The 23,278-nt window shown below is 31.1% G+C and overlaps 1 protein-coding gene across 1 annotated transcript in view; it reads left to right on the top strand.

Moving 5' to 3' along the window:
• Positions 1 to 23,278, top strand: part of LOC107448481 (uncharacterized) — a 44,901-nt gene that overhangs the window by 3,690 nt on the left and 17,933 nt on the right. The window contains exons 2-14 of the mRNA XM_071188288.1: positions 118 to 246; positions 2,522 to 2,676; positions 8,193 to 8,301; positions 9,691 to 9,793; positions 9,887 to 9,978; positions 12,247 to 12,525; positions 15,830 to 16,114; positions 17,145 to 17,401; positions 17,932 to 18,088; positions 19,132 to 19,755; positions 20,856 to 21,062; positions 21,135 to 21,188; positions 23,093 to 23,218. Coding sequence (XP_071044389.1) covers positions 118 to 246; positions 2,522 to 2,676; positions 8,193 to 8,301; positions 9,691 to 9,793; positions 9,887 to 9,978; positions 12,247 to 12,525; positions 15,830 to 16,114; positions 17,145 to 17,401; positions 17,932 to 18,088; positions 19,132 to 19,755; positions 20,856 to 21,062; positions 21,135 to 21,188; positions 23,093 to 23,218 — 2,577 coding nt within the window. The remainder of the gene's footprint in view (positions 1 to 117; positions 247 to 2,521; positions 2,677 to 8,192; positions 8,302 to 9,690; positions 9,794 to 9,886; positions 9,979 to 12,246; positions 12,526 to 15,829; positions 16,115 to 17,144; positions 17,402 to 17,931; positions 18,089 to 19,131; positions 19,756 to 20,855; positions 21,063 to 21,134; positions 21,189 to 23,092; positions 23,219 to 23,278) is intronic.

The raw sequence follows: 23,278 nt of genomic DNA, 5'->3' as shown, positions 1-23,278 counted from the left end.
GATAGACATAGTTAGTGCAAATCTCCAGGATTTCGTTCCAGAGACATTTCACATCCTGGTACTTATGCACTTTGCCAATAAAAATTTATAATGTTTAATTTTAAATAAATATTTTAGAGTTGGAAGCAGAAATGGACAGAATAGCCGAAGAAATGCTTTCCTCTTTTGCAGAAGCTCATGCTGAACCATTGCATCGTAGAAAAAGAGAAACTACGAAAGATTCAAAATCGTTTATTGACGAAATTGGTGAGTATGGAGTATTCTAAATACTTTACTTAATTTAGAGTAGTGAAACTGGTGAAAATGGTCTTTATAATAAAATTTAGTAATTTTTTGAGGAAACAAGGAAAATCCAGATTAAAAAATAGTTTAAAAGAAATTTAAGTTTAAAAAGAATACAATATATACTGTCTTCCTCTCGCAATTACCACGCGTGAGGGAACTGTTACATTAGTGTCCGATTATTGTACTAATTGAAACAGTTAAATTGCTTAGAGTCAAATGTGTTAAAAACAATTTCAAAATTTGGACTTGTTTGGTTCCTCTACCAAGCCTCTCAAATTGTATAAATAATACAGACAAAACTTCAATTTGTTCATCGAAAAATAATCAAGTAATTCTGATTACCCCTTCTCCAAATGTATTTATTTCTAATAATCTGAAAACTTAAGATACAACTTAAGTTATTTGTTTAAGTAATGATAAACCTCAATTTAGGTATGGTACTATAACCAATATAATAAGTGCTTAAAAGAACGCTATATAGCAGGGAAAACTTTTCATCGTCAATTCTTTCAGTTCTCTAAGTAACTTAAAATTTAAATTATAGATAGTATACTTTAAAAATATACTTTCTATATTTTTGAAGCAGAATTTGTTATGAAAATATTCTCTCCCGATAAAGCGTTCTCTTAAATTCGATTAGACTTACTACGGTCATTGGGGATTGCTTAGGCATAACCTCCAAAGATTACAGAACTTCAGTAGCTTCTGAAAAATACTTGAGTGGTAACAAAGTTAGTGTATTAATATTTTAGAAATATAAGAATTTTTCAGTCACTGCATATGAACTGAATACATATATAAAAGGTTAGAAAATGGTCATTTTCTTAAATTGTAATAATTTATCAGAATTCTTTTTATTTGAAAACTTTCTGCCTTAATTCTCTACCAGCGGAAAAAATATTTTTCGGATTTCAAATATTAGATGGCTATGCTAAGGCTACCTTTTGTTTAATCTGCCAGTTGAAGGCCATTTACTTCAGAGATTATTTGTTGTAAACTTCAATCTAGTCATCGTTTACATGCATGAAAGTTTTCTTAAACAGTGTTTGACAAAAATAACCAAGGTGGTTTAAGTTATCCCGCAGTATAGGGTAACTTTGTATTCTAATGAGATTCTTTTATTTTGGTCTCAAATTTAGTTCACAATACCGCTTGATTCACTATAGTTACGCGATAGCATTTGACGTCCTACTCTAATGCCATTAACTCTTTAATGCAGAATTTTTACTAAACATGCTTTTTCAATATTTGTATTCATTTAGGTCGGAATAAGTGAAAAATATATTTAGCACTTTTATAATTTCTGGTCATGAAAGCTAGTCTGAAACACCGGTGTCTTTTTTTTTTCTTTTTTTTACTTTTTGCGTTAAAGGTAATCTTCCAAACACAGCTCACTCTCAAACTACAGTTCAATTTTTTACTTATTTGCAGTTGTATAGATCTAAAAGAGCTATTCATCATTAAAATTTTAACTTCTTATCAATCGTGGATAATTTTTCGAATACGAATGAAATTTTTAACTACTTTTTGGATTTTATATTTTAGTACAAATATAATTCCCATAATCTAATAATTTTTTAGTAACTATAAGACTGTTTTTTATAATTAAAAATATACCAAAATATATTTTTACTTGCAATTAAAGGGCCAGAAAAATATAAATTGGACACCCATCTATGTGTCACATCCATCTTGAACTAGAGAACGGTCAATCTTCAATTCAGTACCCCCAGAGGTATTTATTTGTTATGGGAACTTTAAGGACTTTGTGACCCCGACTGATTTAACGTGCACCATTTAATACACGGGGCTTCTTTCGCCGGCGGGATTTGAATTGATAATAAATAATTATTTTCAATCATTATTCTTTATTCATTAGTCAAGGATAAGTTAATAATTTCAGTGCTCAACAGAAATGAACAAGGAAAGCTATAAATGACTACGATGGTGAAAACTACAAATAAAAAGTACATAATGATAAATCATTCTCGTAAGTTACAAGTAAGGATTTCAGATAAAAAGTGATTATGATTACCTTTCTCACGAACAAGAGTCCAACGTCTTACCAACCAAGATACCTCGGTCACTCAAAATTAAATATTGGATTATTAACAAAACATTAATGATCATTTCCCAAATAAATATAATCTGAATCTTTAGAAAAACAGATCTTTCATTTTAACTGATTACTTTGATGTAAAGTTCTACTTTATACAAATTTGCTTATTTTTTTTAGGTGTGCATCGCCTTCAGACTATTACTCCTGTTTCTCAACTTTGTTACCCTGCCATTGACTCAACATTTGTTGACGTTGGAGATGTCACCTATGCTATATGTGTCTCTGCTGAGACGCAAGAAACTCCTGCTGAAGTTATTGTTGGAATCTACAAGGTAATTTTCATCATACTTTAATTGAATTTAGAGTAATCGTTTCTCTAAGAATTTTATTTCTGTTATTGCCAAACTATTTTGTCGTTTATCTACTAAATGATTTTTTATCCTTTTCAAAAATATCCAGCAATTTTTATACATATGTTTTTTTTAATTTAACGTTTTAATATTGCGTAGGTTAAACAGCAATGTGAATGCATTAAATATTTCAAAACAGATTTTTGATGTTAAAGTTTTTTATTGGCGAATTTATGTTATCCAGATTCAAAACTTAATTTATTTTTGGGAGAAAATGAATTTTATCAAAAGCTTTCTCTGATCAGTTTATAAATGTGCGTTTTATAATCATATTTTCACTTTCCAATTTTTTTTAATAAATGAAGCTGTTAAGTTGTCATTCAGCACTGATGAACTGTACAGGGTGTTCCATAGCGAACGCCCTTATTATATATTTTTAGAATCTTAATTAAAAAAAATAAATCAAAGTATGAGAATTAGGGGTCGCTAATTACATAATTTTTAAGTGAAGATAGAACGTCAAATCTTATTCAAACGCATTGTATTTTATAACCATCGTTGAACAGAAGACGCAATTTTTCGGTTTGACTAATGTTCAACTCAGTACCCTTGTAATTTTGAACCAAATCCAGAAAACAAGGAAACTCCTGTATCAAGTATAGGGAGAAATTTGTCTTCGATGGAATTTCTTGATGAAACTAACAAACATTTGCGTATCATGGTGAGGAAAACCACGAAAATCTCCCACTGTTAGCCTGACGGCAAGGAGACTCTAATCCATGATTCGTCTACCACTGACGATATTTTACGTTCACATTGTGGTCTGAGTCGGATGAGGAATTCATATCGACAAATCACCGCTGGGATTCGAACCCGGTTCACCTCATTGGAGGGCGAACGCTCTATCCCCTGAGTCATCACCACTCAAACGTATCTTATTCAACAAAATTGAATGATTTTCCAAGATTTTTGTAACTTGCGTTTGAGTTAACTTCATTCGTTATTTTGACACTCTTCTGAGAAAAATCTTCACTGTTTTTCTTAATATTATGCCCCTGTCAAACGAACGAGCAGTAATTGATGGATATATGTATAAATTATTCAAATAGTAATATTTGGAACAGGGAACGAAATTATCACTCACTAGCTCGCCATTGGCGACCGAATATTCCAGGCTGGCTAGTAAGTTTTGTTTTGTAAAATGTATCTAAAATCTAACTTATTTTCCCGTTAGTTTCAGTTTACACACAGTACATCGAGACGCAAAGTGAGTAGTTTGAGATTGCAGAACTAAAAATTCACTTGCATGATTTGAATTTCTACAGATAGATCCCGTACAGAGTTTGACCATGACAAATCATATTATAGTTTCGAAAGGCAGCGTTGTATTAACATAAGGTGCTATAAGTATGGCAACATTTCAGATAATTTTGAACTTGCAATGATATGTGGATATTAAAACCTTATAGTAAACTTATTTAAAATTAAGATTTATTTTCCAAAAAACATGCTTGAATTTTTCTATATTTTATGGCTTTGGTCACCAAGAAAGTCCTTTATACTGAATCTGTTAACATTTTAAAAATATTCAAAATTTTCATGAAAATTGTGGAGAGGGATTTTAGTCTGACTTATACCTTCAGACCTGTAATGTCTTGCCCTGATATACAATGTTCTCGGATCTCGTAAAACTGTAAATGATTATAGATAGCTGTGGTGGCTCAGAGGATCGTGTTCGCCTTCCAATGAGGTAACCCTGGTTCAAATCCCATCGATCGCTGTTTGATACGGATTCTGCACGCGGTTCTCACAGAGTAAGGTGCTGACGTAAAATATCCTCAGAGGTAAACAGATCATAGATTAGTCTATCAGACTAACCGTGGGATTTTTCCTTCTCCATGTAACGCGAATGCGGGTTAGTTCCATCAAAAAGTTCTCCACGAAGGCAAATTTTTTTCTTCCAATACTTGATCCAGAGCCGCAATGGCTCAGAGGATAGAGCGTTCGTCTTCCAATAAGGTGAACCGGCTTCGAGTCTCAGCGATGGCTGGTCGATACGAATTTGCATCAGTCTTGCACAGACCACAGTGCTGACGTGAAATGTCCTCAGTGGTAGACGGATCATGGGTTAAAGTCCCCTTGCCATCAGGCTAACCGTGGGAGGTTCTCGTCTTCCTCTCCATGTAACGCAAATTTGGGTTAGTTCCATCAAAAAGTCCTCCATGAAGGCAAATTTCCAATACTTGAGATCCCTTGTCTTCTAGATTGGGTTCAAAATTACAAAGCTGCGGAGTTTAACATTAGTAGTCGTAAACCCAAAAATTGGGTCGGCGGTTATAATAAAAAAAAAATTAATACTTGATCCAGGTGTTCCCTTTTCCTCTGAATTGGGTTCAAAATTACAAGACTACGGAGCTGAACCTTACAATTCAATTTTGGGTTTACTTCGCAAACCCAAAATTGAATCGGGTGTTGAAGACTGTTATAAAATTGAATATAGAAATGAGTTGCTTTGGATTAAAGATTTTTTACCGTAGTTTTTGCCTGCTATCAAATACATTTTTTTTTTTCAGACTCCATTTCGCTAAAATGTGTGCACTTTTCAGACTTGATTTTCAGAATGACTTTTTTTTTTCAGGATCATGTTTGGACTCCCATTAGTCAGTGGTATGTTGTACATCCGAACAGACTTGCCGCATTTCACTTCAATGGCTTCCTCTATGTCATTGTAGCAGATAGTGGGAAAAGTGAGTTTCCATATATTTAAAAAAAAATAGGGTTATTGTAACTACGCTTTGAAAATGTTTGAAAAATATTTAAACTGTTCGCTTTAAGTGCTTTGTTCGTACAAAAGCAAGCAATTTTCTTTAAATTCTTTTAACTTTTTATGAGACCATAGTTAGTATACTTACCATGAACTTAATTTTCCAAGCTATAATTTAAGTTGCAATCTGCTGGAAGGGATTTGTTTACATAATTCTGGGTAACAGAAAAGATCTTAACATTTGAGAGCTATTTTCCCTATTGTGTAGCGCGTTCGTATATTTGATTAATTCTCGTAGTTTATTTGTAGTTATGAGCACAGAATCTCCGAATTTAATTGTTCATAAGCACAGTTCAAATTTAGATCCACTTCCTTACAGGAGATAAAATTTTAAGAATCCCACCGAAAAAGTGGTTTTGAAAATCAAATTTTAGTTAATAAGTTGGATGAGTATTTAAACACTATTTCCAAAACCACTATGCATCGGCTTTTTTTCTTTCATCACTTTATTTAAAAATAGTATAAAACTTATCTAAAAGACGTGGTTTAAGATTGAAGGTGTAGAATCTATTCTGGTTCTTGGGCCGTTAATCTAGACTAAGTCTCTCGCACCTATTTAGTTAATGAATATAATCAAGTCACCAAACATTGACAGTGGCGGTATTTGTATTCCGCTATGGAGCTGACACTTTAAACGATACAGCAAATAGTTCTGAAAATTTTTTAGGTAAATATTACTGTATAATGCGTAAAATATGTAGTCTAAAATACGTAAAAATTACTAGATTAATGGTACTAGAGCTTCCTTCCCAACCACTATAGCACCAGAACCAGTTTTCTAGCATATTTAATCAAATTTTGACGTTCCGCAAGGGGATAATACAGGGCTTAATGCTTTACTTTATTAAAAAATTCCTTTGGTTCAAATCTTTGCAGAGACTGACTATTCTTACTCTTTCATTTCGCTATAGTATTTTTTTTCAATAACATATTGAGTGCCAAGTCAGTCACCAGTTGCGGACATGGAACTCATTTCTTCGTCCGCATCGGTCATTGACTAAAATCGGTCATTGACAGTGTAAAATAAGATATACTTAAAAAATTAAAATTAAATTTTTAAGTAATTACTGAAATTTAAAATTTCTATTTATTACAAATCTAATTATTTCAATCTGTAAGTAGTGCGCTTCGTATTGCTATAACACTATACGGAGCTTTTGAAATTTTTATTTACAGTAAAAAAAGTACTATCCATCTAAATACCAGTGTAGATACAACATAGAATTTTAATTGTGTAAACCTTACTTTTCAGTTAAAGGAATGGATCTCGTAAAGATTGACTTGGTGTCGTATAAAAGAGTGGTTGAACATACTGTGTCCAGCAAGCCAGCTACTAGCACTTCCATTTGGAAAATGTAAGTTGCAAATTTGTTCCAAATTTTCGTTGATCTGTTACAAATTCTCCTAAACTTAATTTATAATTTATATTATAATTTTTATTTTAAAACAGGAAATCTGATGGTAANCTGCTATAATTTAAGCTGCAATATAATCATATTTTCACTTTCCAATTTTTTTAATAAATGAAGCTGTTAAGTTGTCATTCAGCACTGATGAACTGTACAGGGTGTTCCATAGCGATCACCCTTATTATATATATTTAGAATCTTAATTGAAAGATAAATCAGAGTATGAGAATTAGGGGTCGCTAATTATACAATTTTTAAGTGAAAATTGAATGTCAAATCTTATTCAAACGCATTGTATTTTGTAACCATCGTTGAACAGAAGACGCAATTTTTCGGTTTGACTACTAATGTTCAACTCAATACCCTTGTAATTTTGAACCAAATCCAGAAGACGAGGAAACTCCTGTATCAAGTATGGGGAGAAATTTGCCTTCGATGAAATTTTTTGATGGAACTAACAAGCATTCGCGTAACATGGTGAGGAAAACCACGAAAATCTCCCACTGTTAGCCTGACGGCAAGGGGATTCTAATCCATGATTTGTCTACCACTGACGATATTTTACGTCCACATTGTGGTCTGAGTCGGATGAGGAATTCATATAGACAAATCACAGCTGTGATTCGAACCCGGTTCACCTCATTGGAAGGCGAACGCTCTATCCCCTGAGCCATCACAGCTCAAACGTATCTTATTCAGTAAAATTAAAACTCTAGAATGATTTTCCAAGATTTTTGTGTAACTTGCGTTTGTGTTAACTTCATTCGTTATTTTGACACTCTTCCGAGCGAAATCTTAACTATTTTTCTTAAAATAGTATGCCCCTGCCTCATGAACGAGCAGTAATTGATGGATATATGTATAAATTATTCAAATAGTAATGTTTGGAACAGGGCACGAAATTATCACTCACCAGCTCGCCATTGGCGACCGAATATTCCAGGCTGGCTAGTAAGTTTTGTTTTGCAAAATGTATCTAAAATCTAACTTATTTTCCCAATAGTTTCAGTTTAAACACAGTACATCGAGACGCAAAGTGGGTAGTCTGAGACCGCAAAACTAAAAATTCACTTGTATAATTTAAATTTCTACAAATAGATCCCCTACAGAGTTTGACTATGACAAATCATATTTTAGTTTCGAAAGGCAGCGTTGTATTAACATTAGGTGATATAAATATGGGAACATTTTTTCAGACTCCATTTCACTAAAATGTGTGAATTTTTCAGACTTTATTTTTCAGATTGAAACTTTTTTTTTTTCAGGATCATGTTTGGACTCCCATTTCTCAGTGGTATGTTGTACATCCGAACAGACTTGCCGCATTTCACTTCAATGGCTTCCTCTATGTCATTGTAGCAGATAGTGGGAAAAGTGAGTTCGATATATTTCCAAAAAAAATTATGTTGGTTATTGTAAAAATAAATTTCAGAGTTACGGGAACTGCGCTTTGAATATGTTTGAAAGATATTTAAACTATTCGCGTTAAGTGCTTTGTTCGTACGAAAGCAAGCAATTTTCTTTTAATTATTTTAACTTTTCATGAGACCATGGTTAGTATACTTATCACGAACTTAATTTTCCTGCTATAATTTAAGCTGCAATTGGCTGGTAGGGGTAACAGTAAAGGTTAGTGTGGGGTCAAGAAAAGATCTCAACATTTGAGGGCTATTTTCCCTATCGTGTAATGCTTTCGTTTATTCAATCGATTCTAGTTCATTTGTAGTTGTCAGATCAGAATCTTTGAATTTGGTTATTTATAAGCACAGTTCAAGTTTAAAACCATTTCCTTACAGAAGTTAAAATTTAAAGAATCACACCTTCCCACAAAAAATTTGGTTTTTAAAAAGCAAATTTAGGTAATAGGCTGAAAGAATTTAAACACTTTTTCCAAAACCACTATGCATCGGCTTTTTTTTTCCTATCACTTTATCTATGAATAGTATAAAACTTATCTAGAAGACGTCGTTTAAGATTGAAGGTGTAGAATCTATTCCAGTTCTTGTGCCTTTCACCTAGACTTAAACTGTCTCTCGTAGCTGTTTAATTCTAAATTTAATTAATGAACATAATCAATCGTTCACCAAACACTGACAGTAGCGGTATTTGTATTCCGCTATGGATCTAACACTTTAAACTGCACTGTAAATAGTTCTGAAAATTTTTAATGTAAATATTACTGTATAATGTAGTCTAAAATATGTAGTCTAAAGTACATAAAAATGACTAGATTAATGCTACTAGAGCTTCCTTCCCAACCACCCTAGCACCAGAACCAGCTTTCTTGCATAATTTATCTAATTTTAACCGTCCACACTACGTAATGGGATGATACAGGGCTTAGTGCACTATCTTTAAAAATTGTCTTTCGTTTAAATCCTTGCAGAGACAGACTGGCTATTCTTACTCTTTCATTTCGTTATACTATTTTTTTTTCATTAACACAGTGAATGCAAAGTCAGTTACCAGTGGCGGATATTGAACTCTTCGCTTCGACCTCATCGGTCATTGACTGACAGTGTAAAATAAGATATACTGAAAAAAAATTAAAATTAAATTTTTAAGTAATTACTGAAATTTAAAATTTCTATTTATTACAAATCTAATTATTATTTCAATCTGTTAGTAGTGCGCTTCGTATTGCTATAACACTATACGAGAGCTTCTGAAATATTTATTTACGGTAAAAAAAAGTACTATCCATCTAAATACCAGTGTAGATACAGTATAGAATTTTAATTGTGTAAACCTTGCTTTTCACAGTTAAAGGAATGGATCTCGTAAAGATTGACTTGGTGTCGTATAAAAGAGTGGTTGAACATACTGTGTCCAGCAAGCCAGCTACTAGCACTTCCATTTGGAAAATGTAAGTAACAAATTTGTTCCAAATTTTCGCTGCTCTGTTACAAATTCTCTTAAACTTAATTTATAATTTATATTAATTTTTATTTTAAAACAGGAAATCTGATGGTAAATTTCACTTGGCGATTGCTAACTTACCCGGACATTCAACTGATCTCGTGAGCGACATTTATATATACGAATGGATGCGTAAGTTTTTTAGTATTAAACTAACCTAATGTGTTTCAATAATTTCTTTTTTACAACAAAAATTTTGAAATATAAAAGATTGGTGCAAAATAAAAACTAGACATATCGAAGTTGATGTATACTAACTATGCTGTGATAAACTTAATTATCACTATTACTAAGATTTTATAAGATTTTACGAACGTCAACGGAATCCCAGTAATCTTTTTTTTTTCCCAATAAGTATACTTCCCGCTAACTTTAATTTTTATTGAACTGTTTTCCTCCAGTGGTTTGTGGGGCCATCTGGTGATAACTTCAGGGGAAAAAAATACAAATGAGCTACTTGGTTTACATTAAAGTGGGTAACAAACATTAACGTGGGGCCAATAGTGGAGGTTTCGCATGTACTTTCGTTCATTTGAGAATTTCTTATAGTTTACTTAGTTACAGTTCGGTTATCTATAAACACAGAATTCCAAGCTTATGACCAATTCTTTACTTAAAGTAAAATTGTGAATACCCCACTTTTCAACCAAACAAAATAATCTTAAAATAAGATTAGTTTTTGGTAATAAGAGAAGTGATTTTCTTTTTATCAAATTTCCAAAGAATATTTTACTACCAAAAAATATTTTAACATGACATTGCTAGAAAAAGTTAAGTTGTTAAAAAAAAAAAAAGGTTAAGTGGCACCTATGTAGTTGTGAATAAAGGATTTTTGCACTTAGCAGTCTTCTCTGAAAAAAACATTTGAGTTACAAAAAGTCCTTTGTACTTTCAGATTTTTCTGAATAGAACCAGAATATAAAGCTTTCTATTTTTTTACTATGCAAATTTAAGCATAAATAGAATAGGATAGTGAGCTGATGAAGTTCAGTACTAAAGGTCTACTAAGAAAAAAAATCTTGAAACAACTAATACCACCTAAAACGCATTTAAAACTTTAACACATTTATAGAGTCTGTTACCTGTTTGTTCTTGACTTCGAAGATAAAATTTCAGCTAGAACAGTTTTCTTTTCAACCAATATTTTATTTTATAACAGTCATTGTAGAGTCGACCCAAATTTGAGTTTACAACTACCAATGTTAAGCACCGTATCTTTACAATTTTGAACCCAATCCAGAAGACAAGGGAACTCCTGGATCTCAGTATGGCAGAAGTATAAGTATAGCAGAAAGCGGAGGAATTTGTAGAAATTTTGATTTCGCAGAAGTTGCTGTCTGTCTTCAGCTCCGTGGGGAAATTCAAACTTTGTTTTTGTTTTGGGGAAAGGTTACCTGAAAAAGTCGCAACGTAATCAATAAAAAATTTCAATGCGTTTTTATCTATTTTAAAATCTATCAAATTTTTATCTCTGGAAAAATCTAGTAAATTCATATTTTTTTTTGAATATGTTAAAAGAAAAGCATTACTTGGTATTTAGTTTTCAAGAAATATTCGCTATAAAACTGACCTTATTAAATATGTAATTTAAATTAAGTAAAGTGTTAATAAGCAAGAAATTGAAACTTTAAAATTTTATGGAATGGCATTTGTAGACCCTAAAATAAGGCACTTAGGAAAATGCTTCTGGCGATGCCATAAACAGGCTGCGCAGAAATCAGTTTTGGTATAACTTTGATATTTTGTTTTTCGTCGTGTTTTATTGTAAATCAACGAAATTGTAGTAAAGCTAGTTTTAAAATAGATTATCAATGTTTTTGGTATTTTTAAAAATCTTACCTCACAAAACAGTAAGTATTCCAATCAATGTAATCAATTAATAAATTGAGCAAATAAATGCTATTAATGTATTGAGTTGCACTATTTGATGACCATACCACTATTCTCCACAAATTCTTTGATTGAACAATTTTGTTTTAGGTCATTAATAAGTTTTTAATTCTAAATAAGGTAGTATTCTTGGGTTAGAACATCGAAACGGAACTAAAAACCTAGTTTGCTGGACAAAAAAAAATATAGCTTACATGAATGTGTCAAATGAATTTGAATTTTTTGAAAATTTTTTAATAAATTTTTGCATTTTGTCTTGCACAGCTTTTTTTTAAAATTTTAAATGTCCGCAGTTTCATACTATCTCATTTGTAATATGAATTTTAAATTTTTCCTAAAAATACTGCAAATGATTATATGAAATATTTGTAATTTATTTTAAAGTACAGCACAAATTCTGTAGCATGTTTCAATTTTGGTTGTGATAATTTAATTTTGGAATCTTAAATATAGGTTAAATATTTATGTACTTTTAATTCGAAATTTTAATTTCAAAATTCTTTTTTTCAGAGACATATTACGACCGCTACTTTACCTTACAAGCTTATGATGTCAGAGATATTGAACCGTTTCATATACATGATACGCCTTATTTGGCCATTGCAAATTACAGAAGGAGTATCAATAACTTTGAAGTGGATTCTGAAATATTTAAGTTTAATTTAGATAAAGGTTGGATTTCACATCAAAAAATTAGGACTTACGGCGCCACAGACTGGGAATTTTTCACTCTTGGTTCTGGTATTTCAAAGGAGTTTTTCCTAGCAGTCGCCAACAAAGAGGAGAGTGGTAAATATTTTAATTCATAAATATAATTCTTCTTCAAATCCTATTTAGAATAGCTAGTATAAAGTATACTTATACCCATCCTTATGTTATAACGAAAACCGAATTTCTCCTACATTTTAGGCTGTGGTCGGAAGTAGCTACAAGTAGTAAAACTACTGAAATCTCTTCTTTTTTCATAGTTCGTAGTATAGTGCAGCGAGTAGTGAGATACAAAAATAGTTTGTAGCAATTACTGACAACTACTTTTAATGTTAATTTAGAAAAGAAATACGGTTCTAACGTAATTTTTTGAATTAGATAGATACAAATCTTCGCTGTTCGTCAATAGATGCAATGAAAACGACCATGTACGTTAACAGATATTACATATTTACAATCTCTTATATAGTTCGTTCACCAGGAGTTGGCACTTGGCTCCACCTCCTCGGGCGCCGAGTTCATTTCAGCTCGGGGGAGTAAGAGTAAAAACATTTCCCCGCTTAAAATCGAGATAACCTCTAATGCGCGCAAAGCCTCCACGCGGTTTTTTATAGGTACTTCAATCAGACCACTATGAAGACAAACCAGTTAACGAAAAAGCCCTTTACTAGAAAATCTAGTAAAAATAAAAAAGTGGTTGCAAATATGTCTAATTTTTGTTATGATTAGTTTGTCTTACTTGTCTGCCACTACAGATTCAATTCTCAAATATATATGACAAATTCCTCTCAGTCACTTTTAAAATAGAACTTGGTTTCATGTACTCAAACTGTTCACTTTTTAAATAGTCTGCGCAGACTACTTATAAGAAACCGTGTGGAGGCTTTCTGTTGTAGAAGTAGGTGATGGCCAAACACAAACAGTGAATTCTTCTTCAGTCACTTACTTCGCTTTATCATCAGCTATTATACCTTTCGTTATTCTAGCTTATTTATATTTAAAAACTTTTTCCCAGTAAAATATCTCAAAAAGAACAAACTATTCAATAAAAAGAGAAATACTATCAAGTTTATGAAATAAAATGCACATGTTCAAAATATGCACATGAAGATTACGAAATAAATATTTTTGTCATGCGATCGCCAAACCATGTTCACATCCTTCTCCCCAAAATAGCGAAATAGTATCATCCGATACCACGTGATGAAGGCGGAGCCAAGTGCCAACTCCTGGTGAACGAACTGTACTAGCTATTACGAAAAATGGATAATTAACTTTAGTCACACTTTCCCATGCAAATGCACACTCGTGAAACATTTGTTATTTAAAAGTAAAAGAACGTACGCTCGAAGTACTTAATTTATTAGAAGAAATTAAAGAAGTAAAAAATTGCAAGTATTCAATAATTTTGCAATTCTTAAATAAAATATTTTCTGTCAAAAAAGGCATAAGTTAAAGGTTAAATGAACAAATAAAAATTGATTTGGAATAACAAGCTGGCTCATGAAAACATGAATGAATATTTCTTGATTATTCCCTTATATTTAATGTGAGCCAATTTCTTATTTAAAATTCATTTTGAACATGGGTGTAAATGCAGTTCTGCATCAAAGTTCGACTTGAAGTAGTGAAGTAGTTAAAATTCTAAAGTAGGTTGTAGTCACTACATTTAAAAAAAGTAGTTGTAGTTAACTACATTTGTAGCCGTGTAGTTGTAGGGAACTACAAAAATAATTTAGTTTTTCCGACCACTGATTTTATGTAACTGGAAAATATAATACCGAATTTCTTTGATTCTTGATTTCTTCTTGAACATCTGAAGATTTCCTGAATATTGTAATTTGTGTTCGAACTTTCCTTATTTTTCCCTATGTGTGAGAAAATTTTTAGTCTTGTTGCTTTTCTTAAGCATCTCTTATTTTTTTAAAAAATAAATTGAGCTAATTTCAACCAATAGAAGGAATTTTCTGAAAATGTGAACATTTTGAAAGCTATTTATGTATTGGGTTTATTAAATACGGTGATATGATCTCTGATCTCGGGGTTTTCAATCATAACAAACGCCTTTTAACATAAAATATATTTAATAACAAGAAGGATGATGATGGTACAGTGGCATGGCGGAAACTGATTAGAAACTAATGATTTTACATTACTGCGCAGAGCGCCATCTATTGAGTATTAGAAATTATAATTAACAGGGTTAGCCAGAGTAATTTCGGTTTTATAGTGCAAAATAAAAACTACTTTTTTTTGCTGAAAAAAAAACTGAACCTTAATCAGTCAAAAATATTCCATTCTGTTCGGTGACCTTTCTGGTAACTTCACGACCCCGTTGATAGAATAAAATTTGCTGATATAACTTTTGGACTTTATCTGCAAAATACTCAACTAAGTGACATTTAAGTTCGCAATTATTATTGAAATTTTTGCAATTTTAAAGAGTTTTGTACACTTCGAAATGATAATCCGATTGTACAAGGTCAGAGCTGATTTAATGTGATATTTATTTTTAAACCTAATAATTTTGTATGTAAAGCTACAGGTCGCATTTTCAAATTTTTAAGAAGAATTTTAAATGTCAAAATACTAAATTTTAGCGAAATCTGTAATAGCTAGCGAGAAATCAAATTTTAAAAATAGTTTTTCAAAATTTGCTTTCATAGGAACTTTTGACAGATTTCGCATGCCATTTAAGATCATTCTTTAAAATGTAAAAAAAAAATTTATCCTGTAATTTAAAATTTATCTATTTTTAAATAAAATAATAAATTATGAATCTTTACTAAAAATATTTCGCATTTAATCATCTTTGAATTAACGAGTTTTATAATTGTGTGCAAACATTTTTCAATACCCTTAATTTTTCGAGATGATGAAATACGCAAAAGTAAAGTTGATAGTAAGGGGTCCAAACTTAAGAACGCTCTCCAGACCAAACTGTTAAGACCACATTTAGATTGTGGCCCCCTCCTATATTTTGGGTGTCAGATCTCCGAATCAGTCAGAAAAGGGTACTTTATTCAGAAACTTGCGTCTTCGGTTCGAACCCTCGAGTTCTCGGACATAGACCCAGCACCCTACCGACCAAGCTATCCCGGACCTCATCTTTTTGTCTGATTTCGGAACTAAAGATTTCGTTTATACTAATTAGTAAATTTGAGGTCCTCTCAAACCATTAAGATTGAAGGTCTGCTCATTAGATCATAAGTTATTCAGTGTGGTCCGTTTTTTGTACTACCCACTGTATATTAACAATTGTATAAAGTCTGTTACGACTAATTTTTCAGTTATTTTTTAAACTGTCGAAACAATTTACGAAAAGTTACATACTTTTGATTTTTGAAATAATTGAAATTTTTATCCGATACTAATTTATTTCCAGATGTATCCGAAGCAAAATCTATGATCTACAAATTTGCAAAAGACATTTTCGTACCCTTCCAGTGTCTTCCTATATTTAGAGCTTCATCTTTGGCTTCATGGACAACTAAAACTGCTTTCATATTAGCAGTTGCGAGTTCCGATGACGCAGTGCATATGTTCCAATATGATGGTTGGAGGTTTGTTCAAAGTAAAGTTCAATACACCCAAAGAGCAATGTCATTTGGAGTTAACTCGCTGATATTCCACAACATCTCTAAAGGATATGAACAAATACCAATTCTAAGTAAGAATTTTAATAGTTATTCGGATGTTTATGGTCTTGAACTTTTCATAACTAAGCATTTGCCAGGCTCTCCTTTTTTTCAAGCTATGCAAAGTCTGGACCTTACCGTAGCACTTTAACATTTTCAAATATTTCAAAAAATTTATCACTTGGCCTATTTTTTTTTTAATAAGTATTGTAGAGATCACCCATAAGTTACGTTAATTAGATTATACAACATAATCATTCCCGTAAGCTATAGGCTCATTTAGTTTACTTTAAAGAAGAAAATATAAAGTTTTTAATTTGCTGTATGAAGTAAGCGATTAACTAGAGAGAGGCATTGATTCAAGTTAATTTATTTAGGATTAGCCTATGGTTTGATTTACAGAGAATATTCAAAAATAAGTGATGTGCGAAATGCTATAATTTTGCAGAAATATGCAATATGCGAATATGTAAAACTGCAAATGCTTTTAATTTTATAACCACATACTGCTAACTTACTGTAATTTGTTGCGGAATTTAAGTTCAAAGTCCTAAAATTTCATTTTTTGTTTATATTTAAGAAAAAGCTTTGTTGCTATTGTCTAAGTGGAATTTGAATATTTTCCTCGGTTTACATGTAGGTCAATAAAAGAGCAAGTTTGCTATTTTATATATGCAAGCATATATTCTATTCAATTTATTTTACATTTCCTTTTCAAATAATTTTCTTATTTCCCCTTTGTTTCTGCGTCAGTCTTAGTTTATTACTTGTAATTTTGTTACCCTGATCTCATTCTTTTGAGTTTGGCGCACTTCTGTTTGTCCACCGTAACAAGATAGAAGTCAAATTACATCAAGAGTCCATTAAAGAACTAATGGACTCTTGCAAAAGCTGAAACAAAAGAAAGTTCAAAGTAGATTGGAGAAGCTTCGTTTGAATGATTCTTCAGATAATTGCATCCCTGCGAGATCTTACGGTGCATAGACAGTACAGTCGCTCTATTTCTTGTACCATTAAGTGCTACCTTCAATCAACTAACCAATAACATTTCATGTTTTTCAGGCGTAAGTAATCCAATGCATAGAGATCTTTCAATATTTGAAATTGGCCTCAAAAATGAAAATGAGCTTCAAGCATGGACAGACAAAAGCACAGAATGGTGTACGCAAACTTTGCAAAATATAGAATCAACGGATCTGAATTCTCTTATTCAAGCTCTTGACAATGTATTTGTTATTGACCAAGAAAGTAATCTGGTTATAGAAGGCGACTTGTTTTTCGAAAAAGGTTTTGAAGTATCAAAGCTTCAAACCCCAAAGGTAAGTTTTAATTTGAAACAAAAGCAATGTGTGAAACAGTGTTTTAAGATGTCTTTCAATGTTTTTATATTTTATTTGTGCAAAATGTTCAATAATGACTACCCTTAACATTTGAAACTTTATTAGTAGTTGTTAACTCTATTTCAATAAAGTCTGGACTGATTGAGACAAGATTTCTAAAGCTAGTATTAAATCTTCCAAATTTCATCAGGCAATCAAACCAGTACTTAAGGTTCCGCTTTCCTCACTAGTGATCCATTAAATTATAATTTTTACTCAAATATGAATGAACCACTTCTGATTTCACATTCGCAATGATTTTTAAAGTGAACTTAATATTGAACATACTGAATGATCTGTAGAGTATAACGAAACTACTGTAGTTTGTCAGCCAATTGTTATGATATAATTTGAAATGCTAGTTTTAGTAAGAATTAATTAAAATTTAAAAATTAGGATATGAAATTTCTTAATCAGATTTAATGTCGAATGAATGTTCCTAAAATTTGAAACTTTATACTTTTAACTAGTTGAAAGAAATCTTAACCCAAGAAGTTTATGATAACAGCATACTCTTGAAGCTGGGAGAAATAATCAAAAAGCTTGAAACACTGAATGAGAAGTTGAATGCTTATGAAGAAATTCTTAAGCACGCTTTGAAAACGGAAGGCGATCAAATTGTTTCCGGTAAGTAGGATATCTTGGAATGTTTAAAATTGCTTGAATTATTATTCTTACAAGTACAGTAAAAGTTAAACGAAATAATGTCCATGTTAATATACATTTTTTTATTTCTTAAGCACTTATCAAAATGGCGACAACATAGAAGTCAAACTGGTATGAAAACGGTAGTCACTTCTTAAAATAAGCGCGTTTTTGTTGGCAGAGCACGCACACTGGATAGTCAATGAATGTTTCAACTCATGATGAAACTGTTAGATTTAAATATTTTTTATTAAATACAGTATCATCTCGATACAGCAAACAACTCGAAAATAATTATTTATAATACAGCATAAACATATAAAGCTAACATCGTACGTCACCCGGACACAAATGATATAGTAACGTGATAAGTGATATAGTGAAGTTACAAATCGAAGTGATAACTACTTTCAACAATCCATGCCTTTTTATACAAATTCAGTAATTAATGCACAGAATGACGTCACGTTATCTATAAAAGAAAATACACCTGTCAACACCTGACAGAAACTTAATTCTGTTAATTCAATATGCTCAGAGGATTATCATACCACTCCAAGAGCTTTAGGATAGGCGAGCGCTTTCTTAAGAGATGCGCAATGAATAAAAGGATTTAACTTATCCCTCAGATATATTAGATTTTTGTAAATGCTGTTAAAAATCCAGAGGACTTGATTATTGTATGCTTGTATATGTTTGTGCAACGTATCCTTTTTTGGTATTTGTGCAAGTAAACTCTATATTCAATATTCACCTAATTATTAACTGAAATTTTATGCCAAAAGATAGTAACCATTGTGACTTGGTTATAGTTACATTTAGAAAATAGACAATCAATAATTGGAAGAAAAAAACCTGCGTACTTCACAAGAAAAATATATTGCGACCTGAAATAAAACAAATTTTTAAAATTTTGGATATCACAAAAATATGTACAAACAAACTGTACAAACTTTGCCTTTAAGTACTTTTTAAAATTTTAATTAAAGGGAATGTGGATTTTATCTAAGTTTTCTTTTATTTAGGGCAATTTACCTTTCAAGATGCAGTTTTGGATTGTGAAAAGCATAACTGCAAGTTCGACTCCATAAATACTGTCTTCCTTAACGGGGAGAATATTACGGATTGGTCTAAAAATTTGGTTTTCCTCGATAGTGAACGCATTGATGGTACCCTTAAAGCTGATAAAATTAGTGCCTCTAACATCAATGTCCATGGATTTATTGATGGTGTGGACAGTAAGACATTGGTCACAAAATCTGGCCATCATGTAATCACAGGTCACAAAACTTTCGTAAATGACGTGATTGCAAATGAAGTTGACGTTCAAGGTGAAGTTGATGGTATTAAAATATCTCAAAGTGACGTTCTCCTCACAACTGGACAGCAAACTGTTACTGGCAATTTAATTTTTGAAGAAATTGATGCATCATGGCTTGAAGCAACTTATGTAAATAATGTGGATCTAACAAAGTTCTTGGCTGATGTTGTGCGTTCAGATCAACAATCGGTTATAACTGGCAAAAAGAATTTCCATGATGTCGTTGTAGATGAATTGTACATGGCAGAAGGTTCTACGATTAACGGCATAGATATTGTAGATTTATGGAACAACACTTTATGGAAGGATAAAGATCAAGTAATCACAGGTAAAAAAACAGACATTTTTAATTGTGTATTAAGATTTCAGTATCTTACCAGCTTTACAACTTAATTTCAAACAAGTTAAATTAAGTTTCTTTAATTTTTAAGTTCAATCAAGTCAAACTTCAGAAAGAAGCCTTAGTTCTAGAATGCTAAATTTAGATGAAAATTTCTTAAAATAGTGCGTTTTTATATGCTTAAATTTATTAAAATTTAAAAATAATTTACCTCTTAAAACTCTTTCAACACCATGAAAGCATACCTGCCAACTCTTCCGGATTTTCCGAAAGATTGTATTTTCATATTTAAAGTGGTAGCAATACTAATGTTGTTCCAATTAACTTTTTGAATTATAATGATAATTATAAATGAGTTTGACCACCACTACATATAAATAATTACAATAAATATTTAAAAGCATAATCCTTACGCAAGCGAATTTCAACGGGATCAAAATATAAATATATTTTTGAGTCAGATTGTTTTTCGTTTATTGTTTTACAACCACTCTGAAAATCCATTCTCGGAAAGAGTAAAAGTTGGCAGGTATGTGAAAGTTACTTTAAAATTTCGCAGAACTTACATTATTCTCTACATTGATTTGTAACAAAAGTGATATTTTCCTATTTCAATGAAATCAAAAATTTATAATTTCAGAAATATTACATCGATCTGTCAAAACCACAAAACTGCCAATTTGACGATTTTAGTTAACGCAATTTTCGCCTAGTCTCTTGGTCAAATTACATCATACCAAAGATACGAATGGAAATGTCACACTTAAACAGTTTTAAATAGTATATGCTATTTCATTTATAAATCTTTAAATCTTTCAGATTAAACCTTTCAAACTTTTAAATACGTACCTCAATTTTAACTATTTCATTCATGATTTTGTAGCTGTGATGATGATATACACAACCCTTTTATACTATTTTGAGTAAAAATGCTTTCTTAGTTTGAAATTAAGACACAGCATTTCGTAGATAACAAATTTTGCAACAGTAGTTACTGCAAAATTGGAAACATATTTTAAAATTTATGCTAATGAAATATATATGGATGAAAAACTTGAATCTTTATTTTATGTTAAATTTCTTTCTAGCCCCAATGACGTTCCATTCTGTGACTATGGAAAAAAATCTAATTGCACCTTTAGGAATAAACGGAATTAGTATCCCAGGACCCAGAATTGTGGACATAAAAGGCTTTGCAAATATTACAGAACCTCAAGTGTTTACTCAATCCACTAAAATTTCTCACTTAGAAGTTTTGAACTCAATAAATGGCTTAGGAATGCATTCAGTTGAAGGTAAGTTTATTAGAATAAAATTTGGGTTTAATTTAGAAAATTTCTGATTTTTAATTGATCCTTTATTTATAGGATACGAGCCCCAACTAGATATAATGTTAAAATCTGGGAATCAAGCCATAACAGGTATGTATTCCTTCAAACTTTTATATATTAAATGATCATAGTTTAGAGAGTAAGGTGAAAGAAATGTTAGATCCAGAATAAGCGGAAATAAATACTGACCACCCTGAATAACTTTTGATCTAATGATCGGATATTCTCACTCAAGGAATCAATCTAAATGGTTTGAGAGGTTAACTTCAAATGTGATAATTAGATTAGACTATATTTTAAGTTACAGAATTGAACACTAATCTACTTTCTTAATATAACATAGAATAAACATTATTTTTTATTTCGGATTCGGATTTCTTAGCCGCAATCTAGGAAATAGGTTTCCCATAGTTTGATCAGGGAGAGCAAAATATCGCAGAAAATGTGAATAGCGTTAAGAATTTAAAAAAAATTTCTTGGTAAATATTTATATAATATAGGTAATATAGGTATTTGTATATTAAGATAATTACTTCAATTTAAGAAGAAACAATGCTTTTGTTGCTTCTTATGAGTTAATTTTCTTCCTTACTAAATGTTTCGAATTTCAGATTTCGAGAATCCGTATACTTGTAAATAAAGCTCGGATATGAAGCCCCTGTATTTTGCAAATTTAGTTTTTTCTTTCATTTATTTGGGGGGGGGGGGNTTTTTGGGGGGGGGGGGGTCCTCAATATGTCGAAAAGTGAAATGTTAATACTTTGATTTCGTAATATAAAATATCGAATTAAAAACTATTGAATAACTAAAGGATGCTTCTTAAACTATTAATTTGACCATAAATATTGGAATATGTCAAGTAATTCAGGTTGTAATGCTTTTAATTAGCTGCACAGTGCTCAAAATAAAAACGGAATTCTTTGAGTAACTGTTGACTTGATCCGATTTTCATTGACTCTCTTAATGGACCAAGAGCCTAACCTTAATGTGCTAATTAGTACAAACAATATTTTAAGTTACGATATCAGACGCTAAAATGTATAGCTGAATAAAAATAACCTTTTATTTACTGATTCGAATTTACCCTTAAAATATATTAAACGAATTTTATAATTGTGTGCTAAAATTTTTCGATTCTCTTAAAAAAAAAAAAAAAATTTCTTGCCATGGCGAAATACAAAATAAAATTAATATTAAGGGGTCCAAACTTTCGACCAAACTATTAAGACTATAGTTTTCCGCAACACCCCAAGTTTTACTATGAAGAACCTAAATCCTCTGAAATACTGTATATTGAGAATTAGTTTTTATTCTGATTTTGTAACTTAAAATATCGTCAGTTCTATTTAACATTTTTAAGGTTAGGCCTTATCATAAAGTAGCATATGAAAATCCGATCATGAGATCTAAAGTTACTCAGAGTGCTCTGATTTTTCTGTACTGTACATTGTAATGGAAATACTGTACCGCTAAATTACAGCGGAAAAATTATGACAAAGAATTTACTACATAATTAAAGTTTGAAAAGCAATCTTTTATATGGTATACTTAAAATTGAAGAGAATGTCGCTTTAATATTTAATTAGTAAAATAAACTATGCATTCTTATATTTCCCTAAAATACTTTAAAATTTCATTTTTGTTTTCATTAGATTAAGAAACCGTATTAAGTTATATAAATGTGATATATTGTTAGTAAAATTTTTGTAAGCAAATAAAGCGGATTTAAAGAAATTTAAAAAAAAAATTTCTTACTGTCAGAAAGTTTTCTTAAATTGTATCAAATTTTATCTTTTAATTTCAATATTTGAAAAGAAAATAAAGTTAAATATTAATTGAAATTTTGAAAGAAAATTTGAACTGAAATCTGAATAAAATATGTTTAAGAATTAATGTTTTGGCCTTTTTTTCATACTTCATTGAAAATTAAGGAAAATGTGAGGTTTTTCAATTAATGGGTTTTTGTTGTGTTCTTCTAATCAAATTGTTTTTAGGCAAGAAAACATTCCATACTATTCATCTGGATGCTGACAGCTATGTATCTGGTACTGTTGATGGAGTTGATTTGTCGGAATTGAAAAAACTTACTTTGAGTAAAGATGCTACTATTGAAACTGACCGTAAGTTCATGGTACTTTTCGTTTATATTTGTTGTTCTATGAGATCTTCTGGTTTCAAAA

This window comes from Parasteatoda tepidariorum, chromosome X2 (assembly GCF_043381705.1).
Source record: "Parasteatoda tepidariorum isolate YZ-2023 chromosome X2, CAS_Ptep_4.0, whole genome shotgun sequence".
Lineage (NCBI taxonomy): Eukaryota > Metazoa > Arthropoda > Arachnida > Araneae > Theridiidae > Parasteatoda > Parasteatoda tepidariorum.
This window is presented reverse-complemented; position numbering and strand designations above follow the sequence as displayed.